The 10,812-nt window shown below is 27.9% G+C and overlaps 1 protein-coding gene across 1 annotated transcript; it reads right to left on the reverse strand.

The window, feature by feature from the left end:
• Window positions 1–5,079: 5,079 nt before the first annotated feature.
• On the reverse strand, window positions 5,080–7,115 carry LOC145846301 (cullin-3-like). Its single transcript, XM_082953179.1, has 2 exons — window positions 6,108–7,115; window positions 5,080–5,796 (listed from the first exon to the last, which is right to left on the reverse strand). The coding sequence occupies exons 1-2, from the start codon at window positions 7,113–7,115 to the stop codon at window positions 5,080–5,082; spliced, it is 1,725 nt and encodes a 574-aa protein (XP_082809305.1).
• Between the last annotated feature and the right edge of the window lie 3,697 nt (window positions 7,116–10,812).

Genomic DNA, 10,812 nt, shown 5'->3' on the forward strand with positions numbered 1-10,812 from the left:
CCTCACCTTTTATAAAACCACTACAGGTTGAAATCAATAAAAAAAAATATTAGAGAAACTCAAGTTAACGCTTGTACTATACAAACATATTTATTTCTCATAGTTTTTTTGAGTCAAAATTTTCTAGTTAACTACCTTGACTGTTTTTAATGTATTAATTAAAGTAATTAAGTTTTGCGTGATGATTAACCAATGTTTTAATGTTATATATAAACATAGTGTTCTAAATTATACATTATTAAGTAAGCGATTACTTTTTAATTTTCCATTAAAAAAAAATTAATTAAACCATTGTTGTAAATGAAACTTAACTTGAAATTTATGTTACCTTTATTCCGGAAGTAAGTAAATATTGAAACAGTACGGAAGTAATTTTAGACTCAGGCTAGTTTGTACCCACTCAAGATAGTTTTTTTTGACTTAAACAGTGGCAACCCTGCTAGTTAGATTTTTTTTTGGGATTTTTGAAAATCTAAGGCTGCCTCAGGCTAGTTTAGTTTTTTTATTAAAACTCAGACTAGTTTTAAGATTTTTTGAAAAACTCTGGCCAGTTCTTGTTTAAATTTTGAATGAGTTTGAGATGATCCAGTTTTCAATATTTTGTGATTTTCTAATCAGTTTTGTTCAAGAACTTGATTCTAATTGATTTTAGATTGGTAAGGCTTCAGGGGGGTCCACCTTGATTTTTACAAATTGATCTTATTTGATAGATTTTAATCTAAGCTACCAGATAATTTTTACAGCTTAACAAAACTCGAGATTAGTTTTCGAGATACAAGTGGTCAGGCTGGCCAGCTTCCTTATAGATGGTGCAAACTAAAAAGGCAGAAAAAAATATTTCATTAAAAATCTATCTTCTCCTACAGTTTTTAAGCAGTTTTATTCAAATTTATACAATATACTAATTAATAAATTTTAAATCATTTGAATGTAGGATTTTTTTCATTTTGAGAAAAATTTCCCTTTTTTCAAAAAAAAAGTTTTTTTTTTGAATTTAAGACCTTAAATTTGTTAATTTCAATTATTTGAAATTCCAACACTCAAAAGCTTTTAAATTGTGTAAGGAATGGTTTTTTTAAAATTTGAGGTACCTAGCTTAAAAAACCTAGGAAGAAATAGTTTTTAAGTGAAATGGATACTTCTGCGTTTAAAGCTTGCGCCTTAAGTTAGGTCCCTATGGAACTCTCCGGCTTTGACTGCTTATATCTCAAAAACTACTTTTAAATGTAAAGATATAAAAAGCATCTGTTAGCTAAGAAAGTATTCTATTAAATAAGATCAACTTGTAAAAAAGTGTTAAACTCCTCTATAGCCTTAATTGAAAACATTACTTAAAATGTTCAACCTCGTGGCTAGCTATTCTACTGATTTTTAGCTTAAAGTAATAATTTTTTTGGTTTTCCAAAACCTTATTCTAACTCAGGAAAGTTTATAATCACACAGCTTAGTTTTTTTGAATCAAAGAGTGGCAACCTTGATATTAGCTAAAACTAGGTGATATTCTTGTTGCCAAAAATCATGGAAAGTAAGTAAGGTTAGCAAAAAAGAAATTTTAGTGTTTTTTATTGTTTTTTCGATTTCAAGGTTTTTTTACTGTTATTTCAATTTCAAGTTTTTCTTTTGTTCTTTCAATTTTAATGGGAATAGTAGTAATAATGTTAACATAGCAAAGTGTTTGTCATATCATCAATACTTACCCACAGAAACATCTAATACAACTAAAGCGTCGAAAAACAGCCAATAAAAACGCTCAAGTAACCGAAAAAACTATAGCAATTAGAGTAAGTGTTCAAGTAGTATGGTTTAATGTTCGCAAAGGTTACCGTTTTATTCATCGTGGTGATCGGAACAGCGATATTTTTGTTCATTATACAGCTATCATCAAAAACAACCCGAACAAATTCTCAAGGTCTCTTGCACAAGGAGAAAAAGTCCAGTTTGATATTGTTGTAGGTAAAAATAACATGTCAGAAGCCTTAAAATTGTTACATTTATTCAAAGTGTGTTTTATTCATAACTTTGAAATAATTTTTGTAACCTAAAATTGTAAGCTTCTCGTAAGTAAAGCAGTCAGTTTATAATTTACTGGAGACAACATAGTTAAGACTAGTGATGTACCGGACCCGGATCCGGACTTTGTTTTAAATTAAAATCCGGTCGGAACCGGATCCGGATTTTTTTTTCAAATTAAGATCCGGCCAGAACCGGACCCGGATTTTTTTTCAAATTAAAGTCCTGCCGGATTCGGAACCGGATTCTTAATACTCTAAGTTATTTGCAAAATAAGTAGTATAAAAACTACTATGTACGATAATGCAATTTTATATAACTAACTACTAAATACGTATAATTGTGTGAAGTTTAACTTTTATGTGTTATATCTAACTATATACTTTTGAATTTTGAAAAATTAAAGTTTAAAAAAAATTTAGACTAAAAAATATTAATATGCTGCTAAATTAATCTAATAATAAGAAAGTTTATGATATATTATTAAAGTCTAGTTAAGATTAACAGTTAAAAATAGTAGATAGTATGTTTGCTAATTTTCTGAACAATATTTACATTTAAATTTTATTAAAATTGAAAGAACAAAAGAAAAACCTGAAATTTAAATTTGTGTATAAAAAAACTTGAAATTGAAATAACAATAAAAAACACTAAAATTTCTTTTTTGCTAAACTTACTTACTTTCCATGATTTTTGGCAACCAGAATATCACTTAATTTTAGCTAATATCAGGGTTGCCACTCTTTAATTTAAAAAAACTAAGCTGTGTGATTATAAACTTTCCTGAGTCAGAATAAGGTTTTGGAAAATCAAAAAAATTTCTACTTCAAGCTAATAATCAGTAGAACAGCTAGCCACAAGGATGAACATTTTTAAGTAATGTTTTCAATTAAGGCTATAGGTGGATTAAACACTTTTTTTACAAGTTTATCTTATTTAATAGAATACTATCTTAGCTACCAGATGCTTTTAATAGCTTTACAAAATTAAAAGTAGTTTTTGAGATAGAAGCGGTCAAAGCCGTAGAGTTCCATAGGGGGACCTAATGAAAGGCGCAAGCTAAAAACGCAGAAATATCCATTTCACTTAAAAAATATTTTCTCCTAGGTTTTTTAAGCTAGGTAACTCAAATTTTCAAAAAAACCTTTCCTTACACAGTTTAAAAGCTTTTGAAAGTTGGAGATTCAAATAATTGAAATTTACAAATTTAAGGTCTAAAATTCAAAAACAAACACTTTTTTTTTTGGAAAAAGGGGACCTTTTTCTAAAATAAAAAAAGTTCCTACATTTAGATGATTTAAAATTTAGTAAAGAGTATATTGTAAAAATTTGAATAAGATTGCTTAAAAACTGTAGGAGAAGATAGATTTTTAATGAAGTAGTTTTTTTTTTCGCCTTTTTAGTTTCCACCATCTATAAGGAAGGTATTGAGCTGGCCGGCCTGACCCCTTGTCTCTCGAAAACTACTTTTTGTTTTGTTAAGCTGTAAAAAGTATCTTGTAGCTGAGATTAAAATCTATCAACTAAGATCAATTTGTAAAAATCAAGTTGGACCCCTATAGCCTTAACAATCTAAAATCAATTAAAATCAAGTTCTTGAACAAAAGCAGTAACTACAAATGATTAATCCCTCCAAATCCATAGTTTGCAAAAAATGTGTTTTCTAGTGGTTAAAATTATTATGTTAGAACAATAGTAGACCCAAAACTAGAAATTATAATTTATAGAATGAACACTGTAGTTATTTTAATGAAAGAATATGCTCCAAAAACGACTTAATATAAATATGAAATCATCAATATTTCAAATATTAAATAGGTTAACTAAATAGTTACATGAAAACTCAAACTAGGATACTCAAGTTCCACCTGTTCTTAAAAAATGTTTAAACTTCTACAACTAAAAAAGTTTTGTATTTTTGAAAAAAAAATGCTAATAAAGCACTGTGGGTTGAAAACGGGGGTCAAACGGCCATTGACATAAAACTGTCATTCAACCCTGAAGAATACCCTAAATTGCCACAAAATCATCAATGAATTTTCGGCGAGAATAGAAGATATTTTAAATGAGAAATAATATACTTTAACATTTAAATATTAAAAGAATTTTGACTTTTTTCAATTACCATTAAACAAAGAATTGAAAAAACTTAAAAAAAAGTATTTGTATAAAAGCTTATAAGGCGTTTTTTAACAGTAGATGTAGACCTTAATTTTGACAAAAATTTAAGCATTTTTCGAGGCTTTTTTAAAATTAAAAAAAAAAAAGCAAACTTTAGCTACATTTAAGCTTACATAACTTTTAGTATACTTTAAGCAAAACAGAAACAAACCCAGTTTTTAAAAGACGAAACCCTGCTCTAAACAATTAAATAAAAACCATGCTTTATCTGTTTAGTCGCGAAAATTGTCAATGGCTACTTGCCAGCCCACTGTGTAAAGACATAATTAACACCTACAAACAGTTTTTTTGTTTATGCATTGAAAGTATAATAAGAATCATTTTAGATTACTGAAAGTAACAATATTTTAAAATATATTTAGGCCTTATTTCAAAAGTGTATAGAACAATTTAAAAAAAATTTGAGTATAAATTTAAAAGGAGTTCAAATTCATGTAGTTTTGTTCAACAAAAGATACTTTAAATTATTACAATAATTATTTTTTATTCTACATATAAGTACTATATTATAAATAAGCAGTTTAAATCTGATTAATGTAAGTTTAAAAAAGTACACAAAACATTTTAGTTATATAAACTAATTTATTTACACCTAAATAACTTAGACATAAGAACAAGAAACGAGTTTCAAAAAAATAAAAAAAGTACGTTTCAAAATCAAAATCTGCCTTTAAAAAGTTTAACATAGCCTTTAACAAAGCTTTAAGTAAAAGTGCTGCTAAATTTTTCAAATTATTTTACTTATATAAAGATGTTTTTTATTTTAGGAATTTTCATTTAACAAAAGGTAATCAAAAACTAGAACATATATCACTATTTATACATACTATGAACATGTATATTTTTAAATTTTTTAACCTATAACTAAAAACGCTGTTTCCGCCAAATTCAAGCTTTCGGAAGCATTTGGACGTAGATCCTGTCAGACTCATGTTCCAAACCTAGGTTGACCGTGAAGCTGTCAGTGGGTGAGTAAGTATTACCAGAAGGATTCTTCAAAAGAATTTTGGATTTCTCGCATGTTAGAGAACGAAGTACTTCCGTTAAATCGTTTTCCGACAAATTAGTTTCGTTTAACATCTCTTCGAAAGTAAATTGATTTCTCTGATTGAATAGCTCAATAACTGGTATCTGGTAGTATGAGTACAATTGCAGAGTGTATGTCTTGACTGATAAGTCTAAACTTACTTCGGCTAAAAAGTTCTTGTTCAAAACTCTCAAAGTCTTGTACGTGTTCTCCTCCGCTCTATGAAGGTAGAAATTTTGAAATCTTTCAAAGCTGTCTCTTACAACCGCAGGTATAAGATTTGCGTCAAGCCTTTTATAAGCAGGCCATGTGCGAGCGCTCACTACTCTGAAAGTCGAATTAACATCTCTGCAAGGATTTCCTTCTTTCCTGAAGGCTTTGTTCAACTTTCTGGACGCCTCGAAGTCTTTTATTATCTTGATCGGTTCTTTTGAGTCGTACGGGTGGCCGAATTCTTTCAACCAATCAACAATAATTTTGTCATAGGCCATGTATGGAGATTTGGGCCTCACGAGTCTTTTGCACAAATACTTTTTAAACGCTGCGTTGAAATCAGGTTTACTTCTTCGGTTATTTTTCTGTAAATGGTCGTGAAGTGATTTAAAACTGTTTCCATCTCATTTTGTTTCTGACCTGAGTAAAATTTAATTTTTTTCATGTCAATATAAATGCACAAGTGTTCACAGACTTTTTTGTTGGTGACAATTTTATTAAAGGTGCCCGTCGACCACAAGCTTATACTCATGGTTGTCGGAAAAGGAGTTGGTCACAAGTCTATTACAAGTGTTCTTCAGCTCGAACAATCCGATGACTTTCTTCGCGGCTTGTGAAGGTATAGCCGTTTCTTCCAACAATTTTTCACCTGCTGCTAGTTCATAACTTGCCAAACAGTCTTGCATGATTTTATGTCCACCTTTGACTCTTTTGAAAGTTTTGTACACACTCTTAAGCTGTTCTTCCGATTTTCTTCGAACATTCTCGGAACTCCGCCGCATCCTACGCGATAAGCTATTGCTTGCAATTTGTCAGAAATGAGAATTTTCTGTAACACGCTTCTGGTCTTATCAGTAGTTTTTTCATTACCGTACGAACCAGTGCGTGCTTTTTCGTTTGCAATTAAAGTTTCGACCGCGACAACGTACTCGTGTGACGACATGTCAACAATGTTTTTTTCTGCGACCCTTAAGTAGTATTCTTCTGCTTGGTCTAAGAAATTTTTTTCGAAAACTTCTTCATAACACTCCATCTCGACTAGCATGTCACAAAGAGTCTTTATTTCGTCGCAATTAACTTCCATGCCAGCTCTGTGATTGTCAGTAGTTTGACTAAGAATTGTCTTCAACCTTTCTTTGATATCTATATTCAAAACGATTTCTTTTTTGAACCCTTTCAAGCCAATCTTTTTAATTCCGTCTTTTGGCACTTCGTCTTCTGGAACATCTTCAATCCAAAGCTCAAGATGCTTGAAAAGCTCTGAGAAATTATCAATTGTTGTTTTGTAGGTGTTCCAGTTAAAAGCAAGTGCTTGGAGCAAGCTCTCATCTTGAACCGGTAGGAGCTTTGGCAAAACGTTTTCCACAAGATGTTTATGAACTTCTTCCACAAACATGTTGTACATCTCTTCAGCGTGTTGGTGGTGCGTGCAGTCGTACGAATTGTACCACATGTTTGTATCACCGTCGGTAAACTCGTTGTCTTCGAAATTTACCTTCAAATGATGTCTCGTTCCCAATCTCAAGTTGTTCATACAATCTTCGTGCCTGAAATCTTTGTACTTATTGAGTTCAGGATGCCAGTACTCAATGTTAAACTTTTTCAGGTCGCCTTCAACGAAAATAATTTCGCCGAGCCTGTTGTCATCACAACTCTTGTATTTATCGACAATTTGGTCTGCCATTTTTATTTACAACTTAACTCTCTACAAAAATTCAAAATGAGTTAGAAAAAAGTTAAGTTTCTACTAATACATGTACATTTAACTTAATTTAATTTTAATTTTATCAAAGAAATATTCTGTACCAGAATAAAATGCTAGAATGAATGCTAAACTAGTTAATGTTAGGTTAGGCGTAGTTATTGGATAATTTGATTAGTTAATTTAAATTTATCAAAATAGAAATTACAAACTAAGCTTGGGGTATACTAGAATATCATTTGAAAGACTTAGTTTACAAATTTAAACTACACTTGATTTATAAGAGAATATTTAATTATGTATCAGTTTTACAATAAACAGGATTGTCATTTTTCAAGTCAAAAAACTATCCTTACTCAAATGTATCCTGAGATATCTTTTATGTTCAACAAAAACACTTAAATCTGTCCTGAGTAGTTTTAAACGATATTTAAAAATACTTGGTCATTTCGTTTTTTTAATCCTTATTTAACATATTATTAACATACTTTTAAATTTTATTTTATTTAAATATAAAAACTTTTTAATAACCACAAAAAAAAAAGAACTTATATGAACAAATTTGCCTAACAATATCTTATTATTAGATATTGAACAACAAAATCTCATTCATGATTTAGAGATTTATTAAAAAACATTAGGTTTATTAAATACTTAAAATAACCCTATTTTTTTTGTGAATGACACCATAGTTGCTTGATTCATCCTAAAAACGAAAAAAAAAAAACTTTAATTACAGGAGACTTCAAAATTTACATTATTTTCAGTATTTAACTTTCAGTCAACTGTATTTAAGAATTATTTGTTCAAGCTCTACCAACTAAAACTTATTTTATTTTAATAAAATAAAAATTTTAAAATCATGTAGTTATTTCAATATTCACTATTCAAACTAAATATGATTTTATTTAAATAGTAAATTTTTGTCAAATGAAATTTTTCTTTTTAAAATGTACAAAATGTTTAAAATTCCTGGTTTTTCTGAATTTTTGTGTTATTTTTAATCAAAATTCCAGGTTTTTTAAAGTCTTATTAAAGATTTTTTAATCTCCAGGTTTTATTTTGTCTAAATTGTCAATTTACCGGATTATCCAGGTTTCAGCTGAAAATTTTTTATTATTAGATATAGAGCAATAGAATTTTATTCATGATTTACAAAATTTATAAAATAAAAATAAAGTTTTTTAGAATAACTAAAATTAAAAAGAAGTAAATAAAAATTAGGTTTTTAAAATAACGTAAAGTTACCTTAAATTTTTAATATATAACACCATAGTGGCTTTTCAAAAAAAAACCAAAAACTTTTTAATACCAATAAAAGTTAAGTCAAATTCAACAAATTTGGCTATAAATATCTTATAGTTGGATACTTAACAACAATATCTCATTAATGACTTGAAAAAATTTAAAAAGGATAAAGGTATTTAAAAATACCTATAACTAGCCTATTTTTTTTTCTTATTTACTCTAAAGTGGCTTAAATCATCCTGAAAGCAAAAAAAATATCCTGAGTTGCACTGAGACTTAAAAAGTTTTTAATTATGTTGAGTATCTAACTATTAATCAACCCTATTTTAAGATTGTAGCTTCAAGCTCTAACACCTAAAATTGGTTTTGTTGAAATGAGAAAAAACTTTTAGTTTCTGTAGTTTTTTAAAAGTTCAATAATCAAAAAATAACTAAAAAACCACAAGCATTTAGCTTAAAACAAGGTTGTCACTGACGTTAAGCAAATTGTACAGAGGTTTTCAAATTTATTTAGGTTTTTTTTAAGTACTTGGTTTTGGGTCTACTTTTAGATTTTACTAACTTTTGAAGTACCAGGCTGTGTTAAATAGTATAAAAGATATTTTTTAGGAACTTTGAATGTGTTTTAATAGAAAGCTTTTGATGATGAAATAAAATTTTCATTTTTATCTTAAATTTTGTGTCAAATCATTTTTTCTACTCATCATGTAAAAGTTGTTCAAAATTCCAGGCTTTTTGGTCTTTGAGTAATTTTCATTCAAAATTCCAGGTTTTTCTTAGTATTTTTTAAAAATTAAAGTTCAAGGTGCTTTTATTAATTGTCTAATTACAGGTTTTTTTCTGATTTTCAGGTAAAGTAGCAACCCTGTTAATATAGGATTAGCTTTTGGTTAAACAATTTATTGGTAAATAAAATTTTAGTTTTTTAATGGTAGACTCAAGGAATTACTCCAGGTAAATAAAAAAATTTACAAGTTAAGATAAGCTTTAGGTAAAATTGACAGGTTTGCCATTAACTAAGTCCAAAAACTACCTTACAGACCAAACTTATCCTGACATATCTTTTGTGTTTGGAAAATTTTCTTAATTCTGGACAGTGTACCTTTATTAATATTTAATCATCCTGATTTTTTCTAATCCTTTACATATTTCTAAATATTTTTTATTTTAATCTTAAAATATTTTAATATCAAGAAAATTAAGTTTTTCAACAAATTTGGCTAAAAGTATCTTATAATTGGATATTGAACAACAATGTCTATATAATGATTTAGAAATTTGAAAAAGATAAATTTTTTTTAAATACCTTAAATTAATCCTGCGTTGAACTGAGGCTTATAAAGTCTTAAATTATCCTGAGTATCTAACTTTTAATCAATCCTATTTTAAGATTGAAGCTTAAAGCTCTCAATCCTAAAGTTGGTTTTATTGAAATTGATTAAACTTTTTATTTCCTTTGGTTATTTCAACATTAAGTATTCAAAAAATCATTAGAAACCACAAGCATTTAGTTTAACACATGGTTGCCACTGACTTTATATTATTGTATATTTGAGACATTTTTTTTCCTGGTTTTTAAAATTCTTCCTGTTTTAAAGTCTACTTATTAAGGTTTTAAGAAATACCTAAAGTTACCTTAATTTTTTATAAATAACACCATAGTTGCTTGAATCATAATAAAATCAAAAATAAAACTATCCTGAGTATCTAACTTTGAATCAACCTTATTTCAGGACTGTAGCTTGAAGCTATACAAACTAAAATTGGTTTTATTAAATGAGATCAAACTTTTATTTTTTGTAGTTATTTCAAAATTCAATATTCAAAAAATCATTAAAAAACCATAAGCATTTAAATTTACACAGGGTTGCCACTGACTTTAGGAAAATGTTCTCTAAGTTTTCAAAATTCTTCCAGGTTTTCTTAAAGTACTTGTTTTTAGTCTATTTATAGAATAAACTTGATTTTTGAGGTTAAAGATAATTTTTAGGAATTTTAAATGTTTTTTTAATAGAAAATTTTTGATGATGACATAAAATTTCATTTTTATCTCAAGTTTTGTGTCAAATCAAATTTTTCTACTTATCATGTATAAGTTGTTTAAAACTTCAGGTTTTTGTTTGATTTTTGTTTAAACTTCCAGGTTTTTCTTAGTCTTTTTTAAAAATTTAAGTTCAAAGTTTTTTTCTTAATTGTCAAATTACAGGTTTTTTATTCTGAGTTTCAGGTAGAGTAGCAACCCTGTTAATAAAGGATTAGTTTTTGGATAGAAAATTTATTAGGTAAATTTTATTAAATTCTTTTTAATGGTAGACCCAAGGAATTACTCTAGGTAAATAAAAAAAATTCACAAGCTAAGATAAGCTTTAGGTAAAATTGAACATTATTAAATACACTTGGTTTAAAATACTATACTTAATTTTTTAAGAGT

This window comes from Thalia democratica, unplaced genomic scaffold, assembly GCF_965202585.1.
Source record: "Thalia democratica unplaced genomic scaffold, ktThaDemo2.hap1.1 HAP1_SCAFFOLD_415, whole genome shotgun sequence".
In the NCBI taxonomy this organism is placed as follows: Eukaryota; Metazoa; Chordata; class Thaliacea; order Salpida; family Salpidae; genus Thalia; species Thalia democratica.

What these genes read in the sequence shown, in the direction of transcription:
- LOC145846301 (XM_082953179.1), bottom strand. Translation starts at nt 7,115, where the DNA reads ATGGCAGACCAAATTGTCGATAAATACAAGAGTTGTGATGACAACAGG. An exon ending in ACATAAAATCATGCAAGACT is followed by an intron (nt 5,797 to 6,107) that starts GTTTGGCAAGTT and finishes GACCATTTACAG; the next exon opens with AAAAATAACCGAAGAAGTAA.